General features: G+C 43.7%; 1 protein-coding gene across 1 annotated transcript in view; it reads right to left on the minus strand.

The window, feature by feature from the left end:
- The window catches only part of LOC135486789 (uncharacterized), a 58,469-nt gene that overhangs the window by 9,883 nt on the left and 28,428 nt on the right, over positions 1–20,158 (minus strand). Inside the window, exons 4-10 of the mRNA XM_064769889.1 lie at positions 15,119–15,349; positions 11,841–12,041; positions 11,424–11,558; positions 10,195–10,509; positions 9,673–9,764; positions 9,186–9,396; positions 8,371–8,585 (exon numbers count right to left, since the gene is read on the minus strand). Coding sequence (XP_064625959.1) covers positions 8,371–8,585; positions 9,186–9,396; positions 9,673–9,764; positions 10,195–10,509; positions 11,424–11,558; positions 11,841–12,041; positions 15,119–15,349 — 1,400 coding nt within the window. The remainder of the gene's footprint in view (positions 1–8,370; positions 8,586–9,185; positions 9,397–9,672; positions 9,765–10,194; positions 10,510–11,423; positions 11,559–11,840; positions 12,042–15,118; positions 15,350–20,158) is intronic.

The following is a 20,158-nucleotide window of genomic DNA, read 5'->3' on the forward strand; positions in this document are numbered from 1 at the left end:
CTGTAGACAGGGAATCCGCTAGTTCGAGGTGGACGGCTCTGACACTCATACAAGTGAAAAGACACCCCCAGCGCTTCACTGAAGACCTCCGCTGTGTGACTACAATTGGGCCAAAGTAGTCAATCCCCGTATGGTAGAAGGCGCCAGCAGCAGCATTGAGTCGGCAGGTGGGTAGATCGGCCATCTTAGGCTGAACGGGCTTCAGGCGTTTCCTCCGACATGTAATACAATCCTTAATGACCGATCTAGCCGTGGTCCTTCCCTGTACAGGCCAGTACTTCTGTCGTGTCTCAGCTATTAGTTGTTCCCTTCCACAGTGGGCTTGTGACGAGTGGATGTCTTGTAGTAACAGCTTGGTCAGACGATTTCTCGGTAGCAGCAACTGATGCTTGGCTTCTTGATTGATATCTGCTTTCCTTAGCCGGCCACCTACGCGTAGATGGATCCCATCATGAAACGGCTGCAGTGGCGACAATGGATGCTTTGGGCTAAGCATACCATTTTCCTTTAGCTCTCTCCAGGCCTCGGGATAGGCCTCCCTTTGTGTGTGCTGTATCCACAGATGCTCAGCGTCCTCCCACTCCTCTGCTGTTATCTCTGATGATGTAATGGCCTTTACTCCAAGTCTTGGCAATTTTGACGCAAAGTTCCGGTAGGCCCTCAGGATCCACGCTGTTCTTCTGACTAGACCTCGCCATGTGCTGAAATAATCCACCTTCACCAATGATGCGATTTCGAATTCGTATCGATAGATGAACTTCTCAGATTTCTCTCCGATCAGCAAGACTGAGGCAGTAGCGGCTTTCCTCACTTCAGGGTCATCAGGTTTCAGTTGGCTGTTCGGGATGACCTGTTCAGGCCAATCTTGCTCATCTTTTGATAGGAACGTTGGTCCTGTAAACCAAGCGTGTTCCATGGTCAGGTCATCAGCCTTCATCCCCCGTGAGCAATAGTCCGCTGGATTCTGGGCAGTTGGGATGTATCTCCATTCCTCAAATTGGGTGAACTCCCTTATCTCTGCCACACGATTTCCGATGAATGGTTTGAACCTCTTGCTTTCATTGCGTATGTAGGCGAGTACTGTGGTGGAGTCCGTCCAAAATATTCGTCTCGTGATATTGATTGGTTGCAACTCCCTCATCAACGTTTCAGCTAGCCTGACTGCCAATACTGCTCCCTGTAGTTCCAGCCTTGGAATCGAGAGTTGAGGCTTTATGGGCGCTACACGCGTCTTCGCTGCGAGGAATGAGCACACGATCCTTCCCCCCTCCAAAGTATAGCGTAGGAAGGCCGAGCAACCGAAAGCCATTTCGGATGAGTCGCTGAATATCAACAACATGACGTTCTTGGCATCGGTGGAGAATTCTGGGTGATGACGTGGTATCTTCAGCAATCGAATCTTGGGAAGTTCTGTCAGCCACGCTGTCCATTGCTTCAACAGGTCAGCTGGGATCTGCTCATCCCAAGTGATGTTTCTCCTCCAAATCTCCTGGATCAGACATTTGGCTCTCACAGTAAAGGGTGCCAAATAGCCGCAGGGATCGAAGATACTGCTGGCAGTGCTTAAGACTTGTCTCTTAGTACTGCCCTTTGACTTGACCTCGGCGCCGAAAACAAAGTAGTCCTCTCCTACGTCCCATCCGACACCAAGTGCTCGCTGCACCCGACCGAATTCAATAGGTCCAGGGGGCTGGATGGCCCTCTCTGTCTCTGGGATGTGTTGCATGACCTCTTTGGAGTTAGAGATGAACTTGTGAACTCTCCATCCACCCCTTTTCCCCAGCTCGATTACCTCATCTACAAAGCTCATCGCTACTGTAACAGACTGGATGCTCGAAACGAGATCGTCCATGTAATAGTCTTTCAGGTAAGCTTGTATAACCATCTTGGAGAAAGCGTTGATGTTATCTTCAGCTGTGCGACGTAAGGCGTAGTTACAACAGGTTGGGGAGTCCTTTGAGCCAAATATGTGAACAACCATCATCCAGGTGTCCGGTGGTCCGGGTGAGGTAGGGTCTTCTTTCCAAAGGAACCGCAATGAGTCAGCATCACTCCTTGGCACGTATACCTGGTGAAACATACCCTCGATGTCTCCAACCACAGCGACCCGGTATAGCCTAAACCGTTGCAACACTCCGAAAAGGTTATTCAGCAAGTCTGGTCCGGTGAGGAGGCTGTCATTTAGCGATTGACCTTGAAACTCGGAAGCCGCGTCGAAGACAACTCTAACCTTTCCTGGTTTGTTTGGATTAGTCACGCCGTGATGTGGAATATACCATGTCCTCTCGGAAGATTTCGCCTTCTCTTCTTGGGTCAGTTTCACTGCGTGTCCTTTACTGATGTAACCCTCCATGGTTTTCATATACATCCTCTTACACTCAGGATCTCTGTGAAGACGTCTCTCTAGGCTGTTGTACCGGCGCATAGCTACAGCAAAGTTGTTGGGTAATGTCAATTCATCCGACTTCCACAGCATGGGAACTTCATAGTGACCATTTTCCAACAGACTGGTTTTCTCCTTTAACTGTTTAGCTGCCGCCCTATCCTGCAGTGACATCGGCTCCGATTCACTGCATGTAGTGCCGAACGACTCTGTATTCCAAAATCGCTCGACACTCTCGAGCAGCTGGTCGTCTTTCTTGAGAGTGCAGAGTATCTTTTTAGAGACACGATCTACTTTTGACTTTTCTGTCAATCCAATGATGGACCAGCCTAGTTGAGAGCGTGTTCCGTACGGCTGGTGCTTGTTTCCAATCACCACTTCGTTGGTTATATGTGCCTCTGGAACATTCGCGCCGATGAGTAGTTTAACATCTGAAGCATCAATATCTCTCAGTGGCAGATGTGACAGATGTTCCCACTCGGGCTGTATCTTCTGTGGCGGCGTCTCAAAGCTCGCAATGTCTAAAATCCTGGCATCAACTACACTCAAGGGTTTTGCATCAGGATCATCCACGGACTTCACTTGGAATGATACGATACGTGACGTCTTGGTAACATCTGGTCCGAGAGTCTTGAGCGTAAGTGGAACTGAGCGACCTTTCAAATTCAGCTGTTCCGCCAATGAGCTCTGGATGACAGTAATCTCGCTGGCGGAGTCCAATAGAGCGACAGTTCTCACGGTAATTCCATTCTTGGAGACGATAACTGGCACGAGAGGAAAACAAGTCTGCAAATCCCTTCCTCTATCCCTCCAATCTCCTTTTGACGAAGTCAATATGGTAGTGTTTACAGTCTTTTCAGCGGGACTATCATTTGTTCCTTCAGGCGGGATATGAAGCATCGTGTGATGTTTTCTACCACAGCCGTCTACCTGACATCGAACAGTAGACTTGCAGTTCTTAACTCTGTGTGGCTTGAGGCAGTTGTAACATACATTCAGCTGCTTTGCATCTTTCCTTCTGTCCGCGACAGATTTCTTGGTGAAAACGTTACACTTGTGAAGCGGATGTTGTTCGACTTTACACAAAGAGCATAGCTTCTGTGTCTTCTTGTCTGATGGGTCAGAGCGTCTCTCACCAGCTGCAGGTGTAGAAGTTGTACCCGAATTTGATCCTGCAGGCTCGAGTCGTTGATCACCTTGACCACTCTTCTTCGGCTGAGACGTTGTCCTCACCGCTGATTCTGTTGTACTTGTCTTCAACACGACTTTCTCCTTGCCTGAGACTTGAGTATTCGTCTTGTCTTTGTTGTCCCGCCGTCGGATAGCATACGGATTGTATTCGGCGGCAACGCATTGTCCCAACCAATCTTTAAAATCTATGAGATTCGGCTGTCGTTGTTGGGACACTTTGGTGATATAGCGGTTCCAATGCGTAATCCGATCTCCAGGAATCCGTCTAGCTACCCTCATCAGCACATCTGTACCCGTAATATCAGATAGATATCCCAGTGACGTCAGAGTGCTGATACAATCACGTACTCCCGTATAGAGATTCCTCAGTGACGACGCATTAGCAGACTGTAGGACGGGACCATTAGTTATCTTCTCCAGATAAGCCGATGCAACTTTGTGTCTATGCCCAAACTGTGCCTGGAGTTCCTTCAAAGCCTGAGCGTAGTATCTCCCTGAGTGAGAAATTCCTTGGATAAATCGCTTGGCCTCTCCCTCCAAATGGCTGATAAGTAGGTCCATCCTTCGATTGTCCGACAGTCCTGGTTTCGTATGTACCTGCGCATAGAAAAGTTCAATAAACTTAGGCCAGTTTATAGGACTCCCGTCAAATTTCGGAATCGAAACAGGAGGAAGGTCTTTTTCCGAATTCAGACGGACAATAGACTGCAACAGTGACGACATTGTACCATCACTAGCATCCCCGGCATCTAACTTGGTCTCTTTCCCTATCTCCAAGCCAGAAATCCATCCATCCACTGCATCCTTCGACTGCGAACTCGGCGTAAATTCCGGCGTAATTCCGGTAGATATCTTGTGTACACCATCTCCATATGACGTAATTCCGGTGGTCCCACCATCTCCAGTAGGTGTCACTCCAGTCGGCAACACACCCTGGGTCCAATCAACTCCAGGCGGCAACCATCCTGGTGGCACACCATACATGTACATCGCACCATCTCCGGAAGTCTGGTATCCAGGCGGCGGTTGCATCACAGGTGGCACACCATACATGTACATCGCACCATCTCCGGACGTCGGGCATCCATACCGCGGCACCCCAGGTTTCACACCATCCCCAAGCGGCATAAATCCAGGTGGCTGTTGCATCGCAGTCTTCACACCATGCTGGGTTGCACCATCTCCGGACGTCGGGCATCTATAACGCGGCACCCCAGGTTTCACACCCTGTGTCGCACCATCCCCATGCGGCATAAATCCAGGCGGAGGCTGCATCACAGTCTTCGAACCATTCTGTGTTGTACCATCTCCGGACGTCAGACAACCAGGTACCCCAGGCTTCACATCTCGAGTTACTCCATCTCCGGGCGGCAGCACCTCAGGTTTCACACCCTGTGTCGCACCATCCCCGTGCGGCATAAATCCAGGTGGCGGCATCCCAGGCTTCACATCCTGAGTAATGCCATCTCCAGACGACTGCAATCTAGGCGGCGGTATTCTAGGCTTCATACCATCTCCAGGCTTCACCAATGGCGACATCCGTGACAACCCACCATCCCCTGGCTGGAACCTCGATGGGGACCGACGACCGGCTGATGAAAGTGACAGATCTGGTGGAGGAGGCGCTGGCTGCAAGTACAAGTTAGAAAATTTAGGATCCAATTGTGCAGTTTTCCGTGGCAAGAAGGCAGTTTTCCGTAGCATCCCCGACGTCAAACCATCTCCGGGCGGGAACGTAGCAGGTGTCACCCCATCTCCAGGTTTGGTGACGAACGATGTTACAGCCGGCTTTCCATTCCCCGACTTGGTTGCCACCAACGACATAGCAGAACGACTATCTCCAGTCTTGGCTACGAATGACGATACAACAGGCTTACTATCTCCAATCCTGGTCAATACCGTAGATGATGTCCCAGGTGTAGGATCCTCGGACACCGATGGCAGCATAGCGGGTGTATGAGTTCGATCAGGCTCAGACTTGATCACTGAACCTTCGCATCCCTCCGTAGCATCCTCTACTTTCCCAGCATCCGGCGGTATATCCGGCTTCTCGCCCTTTTCTGTATCGACATCTTCAGGAAGTTTGGAATCCTCTTCTGTTAGTCCAGATTCAGCTTCAGACTCCTCAGATTCAAGATCATCTTCCGATTCCTCTTCAATCTCTAACTTCCGATCACAATCACTGGTAATATGACTGCAAGATCCCTCTGACCGTCGACTTTGATCTATCTGACTTGATTCAGGCTTCTCCACCTTGACTTCGATCTCCCCAACATTTTTCTCCGGCTTCCTGGCTGTGCTAACGATCCAATCCAGCACCCGACTCGAACTCAGAAGATCAGACTGAATACTAGTCCTTTTCTCGGAAGGATCCTCTCCTGACCTAGTATCCAAATGTTGAGTTATATTATCTAATATGTCCTCAGCATAGCCCTGCACCTGATTCTGCCAAGACTGGATCTTCATGAAAAATTCAGAGTCTTTTGCCAATTTAATATCGTCCGCAATCGAATCCATTTTAAGGACAGTATCTTTTATCCGCTCCTCGATCTGCCTGAGCAATGTTCTGCTTCCCCAGAGACTAATAATCTGTTCCGCCTTGTGAGCATTCCTAACCAATTTCTCCTTCAAGCCCTGTAATTCCACCTGAGATCGAAGACATCTATCCGTGGAAGAAGGCGGCAAGTAACTCCCAGTTTCATCGCATTCATAGGCATCAAGGTATGCTGGCCTACGTCGGTGCTCTCTACGTGGTCGATCCATGACTGATACTATGAGACTTTAATTCAGAAAAATAAAATCTCACCTCCGAACCGATCTATCAGCAACGTCTCCTATCCAACAAAGGAACATCAGCCTGTACCATCAGCGTAAAAGCGTCCTTAGTGATAATCTCGAAAATGATATCTGATCCAAAAGACCAACGACAGCAGTGCCTCCCGTAGTATAGGCCCAAGTCATGTGTCCGTTGTCCTTTGGCCTCAGCAAATTGTAAACTTTAATGCCTCAGCAACAGCGCCACCTAGTAGTTGAAACTCCTCGGTCCATAAAGTAGAGTCCAATACCGAAAAGTAAATCCAACAGGCAATTAACGCTCCCTATTGACAAGTAAGGCACTAAGTTTAGTTCAATACCACTAAAGAGATAATCATCACGACTGAAGCGCCATCTATCCGTCCACGAAGAAGTCCATGCATATATGTACCATTACCAAACTTAAAACTCACTTGGCAATGTTCAAAGTACTACCAAATTCCCATTCAGAAGTCACCTTCACCAAAACAATGACATTCTCCAAACCACAATGCCAATAAAGGTGATAAGTGTCGCAAATGGTAGTAGGCCCTTTCAAACAAGCAACAGTTTATAGTTGTACTCACTCGCCGATCCAAGTTTGACAGCTAAATCCACGTTTTATTCCGCATTCATTCCGATCAATAAAGCAGAGCGTCCGTGTGCTAAACCGTTGCGCGTATAGGCCGTATGTAGAATCCATGCATGTTGTAGAAATCTTCGAAAACAGCTGACTCCCAAAATGTGCTTATCCAGGCTTCGCACCTGTTAGATGACCGAAGTACCGCGTGCTGATTGGCCGACTGGTTCGTGACGTGCGTGACGTCGAAAGGTGAAAGTTCACTTGATCCGAAGACAAAATCTCTGGGTTCCGAGAAGCTCCGATATAACGCATAAACAGTCTATACTGCTAAAAATGATCCTTTGCTTCACACAAAAGGCAATAGGTTCCATCCAAAATTCATGAACTATAGTAGGCAACCTTGGAGTGAAGGTTGAGCCGCAGCCATGGCTCGATCGGTGACGTCATATGGGTGGCACTCGCTCGCATAATAATGAGGTGATATCAAAAACTAAATGTACATACCAATGTCCAAGTGAATGTAAAATATCCGTGAAATCCAAATCCAATCCAAATCCAATGAATATAGTTCGTAACTTGCCAAAACGTGTAACTTCTAGCAAGAACTTTTGTGACTTTTGTTCGGGTTAGGACCCGAACAAGGGATAGAACATTGACTCCACACAACACAAGTGGTTTCCATATATAAAGTATATTTGTATTAGAATCGAATCCGAGCATGGAATCCGAGAAGAAGTGAAGTCCTACTAGAATCCTGGGTGAACTCAGGCTAGGGTACGCGTAGTCTTGTCTGTTCCTATCGATAATTACGATGAGAGAAGACGTATTAGATTTATATTAACCAACAGACGACGTGGCAAAAGTCTTTGACCCAGAAATATAGAATAAAGTTGAGGAAGATCTCCTTTTGGATTAGGCGGCCATGGCTGCGGGGCGCGAGTGCGCATGCCCACAGTCAGAATAATGTAAGGTTGAAAATATAGATGGCGAGAGCTCACCCAGGCCTAGTAAACGACAAAGAAGAAGAAAACCAGAACAGGTCCCATTCCGGGATGTGCGGTCCCATTCCTGAGCTCTTTGCTGTTCGAAGGGGATAAAACTACACATTACTTTTGTTTCCGTTAGCAGATGACAGAAAATGCCTCGTTTTGACTGAAAATGACTCACTTTGGTGGGAAACTCGGTCCCATACCCCCCGACCCCTGAACAAGCAGACTGACAGACAGTTAAACAGTCCTCAAATTATTATATGATGCCAATATCATGTCTGTTTCAACCATCAACCACAACTCGTAACCGTTTTGAGCTATTCAATGGGCAGAGTAAAGTATCTACATTCGACCGAAACCCCGTAGGAATTGGAATTATACGCCTTTGAGAAAATCGACTTGATGGGGAAGAGATGTTTGTATGGTTTTACCTTGAAATTGTACGTTGTGTTTAGCTTCAGATTGTTGAAGGTGAGGGTAAGATTGGTTGGTCCTTGGCTGGAGACCGTATGGTTCACACTGCCCCTCTCCCACATTGCAAGGTCATATTTCTGGATAACTCCATATGGTTGGTCTGGCTGGGTGATTTTGATGGACACGGAAGTGAGATTTCCCCCAATTTTCACAATGGTCGGCACTGACGGAACTGAAACAGGACAAACAAGCATTGTACTTCAATGCCGATCTACCGTCGTTGTGCCTAATTATCCAACCTTCTTAGAGGAGTAGACTTTAGGACTGATGTTCACCGGCGGTAAGTCGGCATGAGTACTTGAGACATTTAGCAGCCAGCTGTATTATAACCAAGGGATTATTCAAGAAAGCCGTTTTTAAGCTTGGATAGGCATTTCCTGTGATTAATAGGCCCCACATGTATATAAGCTCGCCTTATATAGTATTTTGCCATAACATAATATACTTGGAACGTGACCATCAGAACAACAGTAATAGATCAGTCAAAATGAAAAAATGATAATGTTACTATAAATGTTTCATGGTAGTCCCCGGGGACTTTCAAAGGCGTTTTCCAAAAATTACAAGGGAAAATCACTGGCAATCTTGAAAAAGGGCTTTTCTCATTTAATTTCAACAATATACCTCAAAATGGTCGGGGGATCGTTTTCATAGCCCCTGCCCCTCCCCCATGTGCGTCCTATTCGTTTATAAATGCATACCTGCATGAAGGATTGATATAACAGAACCTAGTAAAAGAGGCAACTTTATATGATAATTCTAAGACAGTTACCATCTTCTGCTGTTGTTATCTTCTGAAGCTTATGTTTCTCTTGTCCATCGGGACTTGTCACAGCCGCCTTGATGTCATACTCTGTGAATGCTGTAAGGTTGTGGAGAGTGTAAGTTTGGTCTGCCTCTGTTAATTTCATGTAGCTTGATTCGGTGGTTTTCCTGGCGTACACGTGGAAATCCTTAAAGCAGTCAGCTAACATCTCTGGTTTCTGAAACATCATTGGTTGATGGTCACCAAAATTTATGAAAAGTTGTTTGGCTGAGAAAGGGACTTTGTATTACACACTCCTTACGAATTTGTTGAAACTTGGTATTTATAGTATGTACAGCGGCAATAATGAAGTTTATATTTCGTACGTTTTTACGCAATTGAACATCATCAAATTCATGTACAAATTTTGAAAATTTTCAACGAACGGCGTAGGCCTTTGAAATAACCAGAGGTGAAAAAAATATGAAAACGAATTTTTTAAAACGATTTCTACCTGTGCGTGTATTGTAAGGGATACTCTGTTTGGCCAGGCACCTCCTCCCACTACTGAGTCCGATTGCGTTATCATCGGCGAACCCATGTAGCCTTTAATATTAAACGAAAGAAATTTTTAAAAGAAATTGCCAAACACATTAATCCTATATAATCAGTTGCAAAATATAACCTGCCCACAAAATGTCAAATGTCAAACCTTTGGTTAACTCTTTGCAACCACACTCTGTATTATCCGGGCCCGAGGCAGGCCGAAATGGTTTTATATAGCTGGGATATGGCACTAAAACTGGTGCAGTATTTTACCCTAGAAATTTGAGCATTTTTTACTCAAACAGGCAAGGCAGCTGAGTACATGACTTTGTACTTCAAACAGAAGAATAAATATTTGTCTTCGAAAGCGAATTGGGAGCATGTTTTGGAGTAGTTTTAAAGAAGTTTTAAACCATTGATGATGAATCACATTGAGGGGCTGATGCATTATATATGTTTTTTGGTAAAAAAAGTGATGTTTTCAAATTACCTGCACATGATTCAGTTCGAAAGTGTTCAACTGATCCATTTACTTCCTCACTTTTCGTGGAAATTTTATATATGAGCTGCACATGGAAGCTGTATACTGTCGATGGGTTGAGACCGGTCACGTTACGCGTCACATTTTCATGGCTCGAGAATGGTACGGCGTGGACAGTTGAAGAAGTTGACGAGTGTTCCATGTATCTCAGAACAAACCGATCAAATTTGCCGGCATCAAAGGCACTGTCGTGAAGGATGTACTGCCACCGGACGCTGATGGAAGTCGGGGTGGAAAGACCATCCTTTGTAATTGCTGGTGCCCCTTTAAATACAAGAAGATGTAATTATAGAAACGTAGTTTGCTCCGTAAGCCTCAGATAGATTATTACTGAATACATTTATTGGTAGAGAATATTACTGTAGGGAAAATTCGTTCAGCCTTATTTTGATCGCAGTGGGCCACCAGATGGGTGTGGATTCCTAAACCAAGAACGCCAAGACACCCAGTCGAATGGCGCAGAAGATGGATCGAGCGAGCCGGAACTAGTGGAATAAGGATACCGAACTGGAGGTTTTGGCTGTCACACCGAAACCGCGAGGGTCGACAGCCGAGGATTTGGCCAACATTTTGCTCCACAATGGCGGTTTTTGAGAGACAATCAGCAGTGAGGTATTACTATCTATTCTAAAACATCTCAAATTAAACAACGAACAATTGTTTTTTGACTGCTTTCATAATTTGCACCAACCCAAGCGGTTTTCATGGTCGCTGAATTCAAAACGAGGCTTTGTTGGCGCATAGTGCATTTTACACTGTAAACTGCGGTTTCTTATAAATTTAGATGTTTTAGAATGTCTTATTATCTCGTGTCACCATTTGGTAATCAATCCTGCCTGATATGGGTAATGGCCGTCGGAGGACTATTTCTGTTGCATACGTTATCACCGTTTATCTATATGTATACCATGGAATAGCCACACCATGCTCGACCTGTCCCTTCAAGAAGTTTCATTAATAGATCTGTTGGCTTTTCATACGATAATTGCTCCCAGCAGGACTATAAAAATCATTGAAGTCCAAAAAACCCCACACAACACTAGCGAAAATCATCATTAGATCAGCTTTGTGTGACACCACATTTGAAGTCCATAATGACGAGCAGGGGCACATTATTCTCCTGGTCATCCCAAGCTCAGGTCGTTCTTCTTATGAATCCTTCCTTCCACGATTCTTACCTATGTTACAGTAAGGGCCTGTGAAGCGATCGTTACACTCAGATGGACACTGTCCTGTCTTGTCATCGCACTTTTCATCATTGGCACATTGGCATTGGTTGTTGCAGTTGGGGCCATAGCGCTTGTTGTGGCATTCTGATAGATGCACAAAGTTCAATAAATAAGAATTCTACAGTCTTTTTCAAACAACTTCATACTGGCATATACAGCTGCATAACTTTAGGGTTGTGATGCTGCTGACAAACATGACAAAGGTGTGATTTACCACGCTCGTTAGTCATTTTCTAGGTAACTCAGTCGAACGCTACAAGAACACATGCTGACAAAATTCCCAGAAGTATAGGAGCAGTGAGGGAGGAGCTAAAGTGATAAAAAGCCTGCATAGGGCTAGCTTTACGTGACCTTGCTGACACGAACCTCTATATTGGAAAGCCTGTACGCTCACTTCGCACAATGTTAGAGAAGACGATGGTTCCATTCGTTGGATCTTCAGGCGTTTTCCAACAACAGGACCCGTCTTGTCACATTTAATTTCTTGTGCTCGACTAAACTGTACTGTTCCAGTTTCATGATGGCAGATATTCTCATCTATCAAGATCTTAAAATTCGTCAGTTTGTCTGCAATGATGACAAAACACACATACTATTAAGAGAATGCATTTTGACTAGCTTTATACAGGGCGAACCTTCAAAAGTATACATTTCATGGAAAACTAAAAGCAAATAGGAGGAGCTGCATGTACATACTTTTTTTAACACGTACATCACCGACTTATACAGTCACGGGTGACTGAGTGCCATTGTCTCGAAAACAGTAGGCAGATTTCAGAAATGGCCGAATGGATAAAAAACGCGCCACATTTTAGGATAAATAACTACAAAGATATCCACTCTAAGGCGATGTGGTGGTTGTTCTTTACATTATTCATTTGCTTAAGATAAGTTTGGTGATTTTAGATTTATGGCAAAATTTAAGTGATATGTCAAAATATCACAACAATACTCTCGTCTAGACATCATGATATCCCAAAAATTAGAGCACTCGCCACCACTGTATCTCAAAAGGCACCCCAGTCAATCCTAGTGAAAATTCATGCATTTCTTAATCCTCTCACAGTGTGTGTAAATGTTATTGAAATATTGTAATGGGTGTTGAAGTAATGTTAAATAAAAGAAGTGCAGGTCAGAACTTTAAAATCATTGCCTTGAGAGTCACATGCAAATTACACTATATTAAGTGATAATTTGCCCACCATTCTGCTTGTTCATACGTCCATCTGCCTCTATACCGCATCCTGGCATAACCAGTGGTTCTCAATATACTCAACTTGTCGAAATTTTAAACAGGTTCATGTATATGACGTAGACTAAAAATAACCTGAAACTCAGGATGCTTATACCGAGCACCAACCGATGAAAATATTGTTTCAGATTACGGCGCGCTGTGTATCCAGCCGATATAGGATGATGTTAAAAATGCTCTGCCCATTTATTACCTGACTGAGTGGGTTCGTCTGCTCAACATTTAGAGGCCGCTGCAAGCTGTCCACAGTGGGCGGCATCTGACAGCATTATAGCGCAGAGGTTATGAAACACTCATGGGGCCCGCTCAGAAGGGAGCTAAAGTATATAATGTGTCGATGCGTTATAAGCCGCCTGTACACGCCAAACAGAGCCTTTCTCTGCTGCGACTCAACCGGCTCAGTCGCAGCAGAGTCTTTCATATTTATTTGAAAGACTCTGGTTGCAGCGACACAACCGGCCTATACGCTCTTGAAATTTAAGAGTGAGTCAAAACTAATCTGGTAATTGCTATTGCACCAACTTTGAAATTTGTTAAAATACATGGCGATTGTAGTAGTTGAAGTAACCAACTATAGTCCATCCTGACTCTCCTGTGTTTGCATCACAACTATCGAGCTCCACAAACCCATGACGGATTCCATCGATTTTCCTGTTTTCTCGGCACGCCCTCAGCGCGTGCCCCAATCACAGCGCTGATATGAAAACTTAAAGAGGGCAAAGGTCAACGCCGATCGCACGTTGTCCAACCTCGTCGCCTGTTTTGGCAACGGTCCAACTAATGCAATTGTTAGAGTATTATTAGAATCCGTTTAATTGAAGTAGTATTTAAAGAACTAGCATATACCCATGGAGCGGGCAAAGTTGAAATGTAATATACATTAGTTAAATGGGCACGATGTGTTGAGCTACATTAAATTTCTAACGTTACTGAAGTTTTATTAAAGGTTAAACACGAAATTAACTGCATTTAGGGACTTATTGCTGCTATCTACATGCAACCCCTAATAGATTGATTGGAGTACGCTATTTTGCACAATGCATTGAGACCAGTGACAGCAGGTCCTGTTCCAAATAAGGCCCTCACATATTAGGCATATCACCTACCCACTCCCGTACCCAATGCCACTGTCGGACCAAAGCCAGGCGCATGAGAGATGCAGAACGCAATTCAAACTGACAACATCAGTCAGTAAAGAACAAATCAAAGAGCAAGCGCTGGCCACTGTACATATTTTGTCCATCCTGGCATAACTGTTTATTGATACCCTGACTGCATGTTCCGGTAGGCCACTCTGCAGAATTTGCCTTATCACTCAGGTCAGTGTTTCTCGAATAGAACTAAAATAGAACAGGCTAATCATTAATCTCCCTGCTAATACCCTGCACCATGGACCAGGTTGTATAGCACTACATACGTGCTGGAAGCTAATACTGATGTGGCAGGGAGAATATGCGTGAAGTTTGTGTATGCTTTTGAGAATGAGCGGAGCTCTCCAGTCGACGTGCTCTCCGAAAAATTGTTATTTATTCTAAAACCACGAAGATATTCGACGTATGACACCCTCAGTGACACTCTTACGTATGATCCAGACCTACGAAGCCAAAGGTTGCAAGAATTCGACGCATTTCCAAGGCCCAATTTTGAAACAAAAATTACCTCCTAAATAGCGGCCACAACGCGCATTATAGTATAGATTACTATGTTGATGATTAAAACCTAATTTGACAGTCGGTGCAATAGCAACTACCAGATAAGTACGGTATAATAGATTACTGTAAAATAGTTTTTTTTACAAATTTATTTTAAGAGTGTATACTAACTAGTACCCTGGCTAACAATGTCCTTTGGTGTCACTGTTCAAAAACTACTGGGCCGATTTCTACAAAGTTTGTTTTTCTTATCTCCAATTTCGGGAACCAAGAGGATGTTCATATTTCATTAACCATGGTTACGAAACTTTTTTGGGTATTTATTCGGGTACATTGACGTGGTGCATGGCTTTTGACATTTTCTCCTCCGTACTGCTTATTTCTGGATGAATTTTGCTGAAATGCTCAAGTAAACTTTTTTTGTTGCAGATTAAGTTTCTCTAACCTGGAATTTGTGTTTGAACCCGATATTAGATTTTTTAAAAAACAACTTTGAAGAAATCGGCCCACGAGTTTTGCACAACGACCTAAAATGGACAGCGACATTTACTTCTGAAAAAAGCCTATACATGTAGTACATGTACCAGATAAGTACGGTATAATAGATTACTGTAAAATAGTTTTTTTTACAAATTTATTTTAAGAGTGTATACTAGTACCCTGGCTAACAATGTCAAAAAGTGTTCTAATATCGACTGATAAGATTTCCAGCACCACGCCCTTATACGGGCGTTACTTACTTTTACAGGATGGAATAAAGCAGTTATCATAGTGAGATGTGTGTGTGGCTGTAATATAGCACCAAGGTCCAAGGGTGGCATTGTCTGGGTTCCGACAGTAATTGTAGGAGTCAGCCGGCGTATAGTAGCCATTGTATACAAGCCAATCCGCACAGGTGAAACCCATCAACGTCTTGTTCTGTGTTCCCCTGTATTCTGCACCTATCGTAGTATTCTTGCACTCACTTTCAGCTTAAAAAGTTCAAAATGAAATCAATATCAAATCAATTGAGAAATCTGTAGAATCTGTAATCATCAGCAACACCTGCTTGGTTGTAATGTAGATGACGTCATCAAATATTGGAATTGCAGTTTTGTAACAGCAAGAAGTGAGGTTTCTGTCTAATAGTTAGGCAGCATGCCCTACTTTTTCTCAGAATTTCAAAATAAAGGATTCAGTTAACAATTGTCACAAACAGAACATTATTAAATCAAAAAAGTCCCGTCTGCTTGGACCGATTTCTTTTTAGGCACTGCACTACACTGCCAAGGGCCGTTTACACGGGACCAAACAAAACCAGACCTAACCAGACCGGATCAGATCACATCGCTCGCGACGTCATGAATGACGTTAGTCTCAAAATGACGTAGGCCTACATCGAACCAGACCAAATCAAGTTCGTGCGAATACATGGCAGGCCAATCTGAACCGATCCATGTAAACGACCCTATAGAGTGATGTCACATTTTTGACACCCAATAAGAATTCAGTAATGTTTGCATGTCGAATTTACAATGGACTACTTAAATATGTCTCGGCATTCATCCATCAGTCTCAAAATCAATTTCCTTTGTTTGAAAGTTCAATATCGTAACTCCTGTTGTCGATTTCGTTTGGTTGCACTTCATTTTAAAATAACCGGATTTTCTGATAGTTATATTTTCTGTTATCATTTTAGTTCTGGCACTGTGAACAGAACTGAAGAGAAACTAGAGGTGTCCCGAGTTCGCGGGGCAAACTCGGAGGCTTCCCCGCAGTGATTTATTCTCCAAATTATTCAAGTAACTGAAAAGATCAAACCCAACATGCTCAACTTCAACATATCACCTATCATACCTGAAAGTTACAGGGCTCTCCGCTCTCCATCTGATCCACCTTCCCTGAAGATTGCACGACGATAGCAATGATGATACGCAAGCTAAGAGCTAACGAGGTAAAACAATGGAGCCCAGTAGGCCTGTTATGCAAATTAGTTGAATAACGGAGAGTATTAAACCCACGTGCATTACTTCAACATATCACTTATCATCCCTGAAAGTTGCTCTCCGCCGAGTGGTGACGGAGGAGTTGTCCGATAACAATTTTTAGACATTTGATAAGTATTTCATGAACAAAGCAAATATCAAATTAAAGAGTTGTTACAAAACGTCTGATCCACCTTCCCTGAAAATTGCATAAAAATAGCTTTGATAAAAAGCGAGCTCTACGAGCTATCGAGGTAAAAAAAAATGGAACTCGTTATTGTGTGAATAAGTTACATAACTGAAAATATAAAACCCACATGCACAACTTCAACATATCAACTATCATCCATGAAAGTTGCAGTGCTCTCCGTCCAGACCGGAGCGATCTACCACCCAAATATCATAAGATCACGCAGGGAGGCGCTTGGTTTTACCAGGCTGCCCTCCGTCGAGCGGCTCGGAGTTCTCCGGAAATTTTTTTTTGTCAATATTTGCCCAAAAAGTAGCCATGAAACAAATTATTTCATGTAAATTACGTAATCAATGATAAAAAGGACAATGCCATTTTCGTTCTTATCGCCTAACTGATATTTGTGTCAAATTTCATTAAAAACTGCTAACCGCTTTGGATGCAGAGGTGATAATAATGATAATGATAATAAGAAGATTGAAGAAGGACTTTTTTATAGTAGAGTAAAATCAAGTTATCCCAGGATTGTTGGCTGGGGAAGGCTAATTTAGCTGTATTTATTTAGTGCTGATAGTTTAATGATATTTATTAGATATATATAAAGGTTTTCATATGCTATCGCAAAATTTCATAATCATCTTGTGAATAAGTTTTTTGAACGTTCGCATGTTTTGATAGAAATTTTAACATTAGGGGTTAAACGATGGTTTAAATAATAATAGTGATAATGATAGTCGTAGTAGAATTACAGTCCAAATCACAATTGACATCCGTCCTACTTCGCGTCAGTTGCGCGAGTTGCCGGTCAATGACGCACCAGTGATGCGTTCATCTCTCTGTTTCGCATAAATTACGCTCGACCTACGCACTGGGTAGCGCGTCAATTACGCGCCAATGACGCGAATTTAGGGATGACAATTGTGATTTGGACTGTATAAGGGTATCGAAATTCCATTGCTGCATGTACATGTATACGATACAAACTTTGTGATATTCAACAATTTTAAATAGTGGAACGTTTTCTCTGGGTCACTCGATACATGAATATATTATATTTATCATAAATATTTATAAAATAAACGTTCCATTGGTATAAATAAGCATACTTGGTTTAAGTTAAACGATATTGAGCAGCTGAGCTGAATAATTTTCAATTCATGTCGATACTAAATCGTCCGTGTCCTGGCTTCTTTTACCACTTGGTTACGTGTGAAACACCTGGCGTATGTACCACAAGTTCAGGAGCTGACCCTATCGTCTATTATTGCCCATAACTCGCTCCGCTACCTTACCTTCTCTCAACCGCAACTCGGCCACCAGTCAACTCTCTAATGACAGATCACGTCCAGACCCGTAGAAGAAAGGTCATGAGCAGCACTATCCATCCCGACATCTGGAGTACGTCTGGGGTTACTCTCGAACTCGCAACAGATCCTATTTTCAATGCCCCCCCCCCCCCCGTGGATAGTACCCCCGTCGTCTCCAAAGCTGCACGTTTGAAATTCACCTGAGCAAGAGCCGTACAGCCAGTGGAAATGTGCCATCCTGTTCAAAAGCAGTCCATATGACATGCCCCAAATTTGCAGCATCTAACAGATATCGATATTCAACCAGGCCCATCTCAGGCTTAGCCTCTCAGGGCCATGCCGATTTAGCGGATCTTGTGGATTCTGCGGAACCTGCGGAATCTGGGCGGAATCAGCATAAAAAGAGCACGAGAATATCGATATTATGATAAATTATCCTTATGATAAATATTTGTAATATTCCATAACTGTTAAATTGTCTAAACGGCTAAGATTATCAAGCATTTCGGAAAAACCCCAACATGCATGAAAAAAATGTCTGCATTCTATTATCTGACGATTTCCACATTGGCCGTGATCTATAACCCAGGCCGAGTTGGTAGGCCGAGTTGGCCCGTAATAGTTACGCACCCGAAAAACACACGTCATTTTCGCTCATTCGTTAATTTGTTAATATTGTGGTATTTCATGCCTGTCCTTAGTGCATGTAAACCTTCTGGTTTGTACACCAACTGTTAGAATCCTATTGAACGTTACCTCTTCCGGTTGCTGAGGATTCCCATAAGGTGTGAGAGGCCAGGGGGCAATGCCGTATCCACTATCCCCTAGCAGTAATGCATCCGTCCTCATAGTGGACAAACGATGACAAAGTACCGAATTTCTCCATATTCTACTGTCGTGTACAGACCCAGGCCACTCGGCTACAATACTTGTGAACGTATCCTTTGCATCACAAATTCCCTGAACGTTTAACGTAGCCTTTCCACTCCGGCCTACGTATTCGTCGCCATGTGCATGCCTCCCTTGTGTCTTCAGAACTCAGACGTGGGTACAGCTGACAGCACCTATCGCACAAGGCATCTCGTAGGGCGTTTGCCAGTTGTCCATTGCTGACTGTATCTCATGCACCGTGCTTGGGAAATGTATCCACAGTCCTGCATTTTCAACAATCTTGTCGAGTACTGCGTGGGATGTTCTTGACACGGTGGATTGGAAAATTCCAACATCCTCAGCAACACCCATCTGAAACCCTGGGTCCGATATATATCGATGGAAAGTCTCCATTTGTGTATTTACTGTCAGTGCCCCGCCACGAGTTTTTCCACTATATTCTAAAAAATGATGAGCTATAAACCATTCAACATTTTGCTCATCAAATCGATAAAATCGTCGATAAAATGCTGGGCAACATGATTTTCTTGGGGTGTACTCCTTCGGATATCGCTCCGGAAGTGCAAGAAAAGCTGCCATGTCAAACACGTCTTTCTACTTCGAAGTTCAAGCCTGGTCTGAAGCTACCTTGAAAAATCTAAGGATATACTTATAAGCATATGCTTAATACTCGTATTTATAAATATGGAATGAAGCAGAAGCTTAGACTTTAAATCTAGGCAAGATGCCTGAAAAGCAGACACTTATACTTGAAGCATAAGGTTACAAGTACAAGCATTACCTTAGGTTTTATGAATATGCAGCATACTTAATACTTGAAAATCCAAGGATAAGCATATGCTTGGTTTTTATAAATACCAGCCAATAGGCGAAACGACTAATTTTTGGGTAGAGTGACTCTCAGACACTCTCTTGACGCAAGGGCCCAACGCGCCGCGTAGCGGCAAAAAAGCGAAGCTGGCGAAACATTTATAACGGGTCACCGTCACTTATTATTGGACTTATAGCGCATTTACGGGGTTGCAACTATTTTGCTTTATAGTGTCACCAGGAAAGAAAAGCATGCGACCTAACGCCGATCTATTTGTATAAAGTGATAATTGGAAGGTATATAGTAGGAAATATCAATAAAATAATCATTCCATGTCGTCTTTTGAGGGCATTTTTGATTGTAAAAAATATATGTGTACGTCACCGTAGTCTCTGCAATGATAATTTTATCAGAGCAGTCTCGCGCAAGTAGAAGTTCTTTACCTATTAGTTCTTCACTTATTAGTCTCAACGTCTGGCGCAAAGCCAGACGTTTTCCATTACGATTTCACTACGATGTTTGACAAGAAGGAGCAGTGCGCGAGATATGCTAATGAGCAGACTTCCCTCGCTTGAGTTTCTGAAGAATGTTCCATATCGCGCTAAGCTCATCACTGC

The sequence above is a fragment of the Lineus longissimus genome, chromosome 4 (assembly GCF_910592395.1).
Source record: "Lineus longissimus chromosome 4, tnLinLong1.2, whole genome shotgun sequence".
In the NCBI taxonomy this organism is placed as follows: Eukaryota; Metazoa; Nemertea; class Pilidiophora; order Heteronemertea; family Lineidae; genus Lineus; species Lineus longissimus.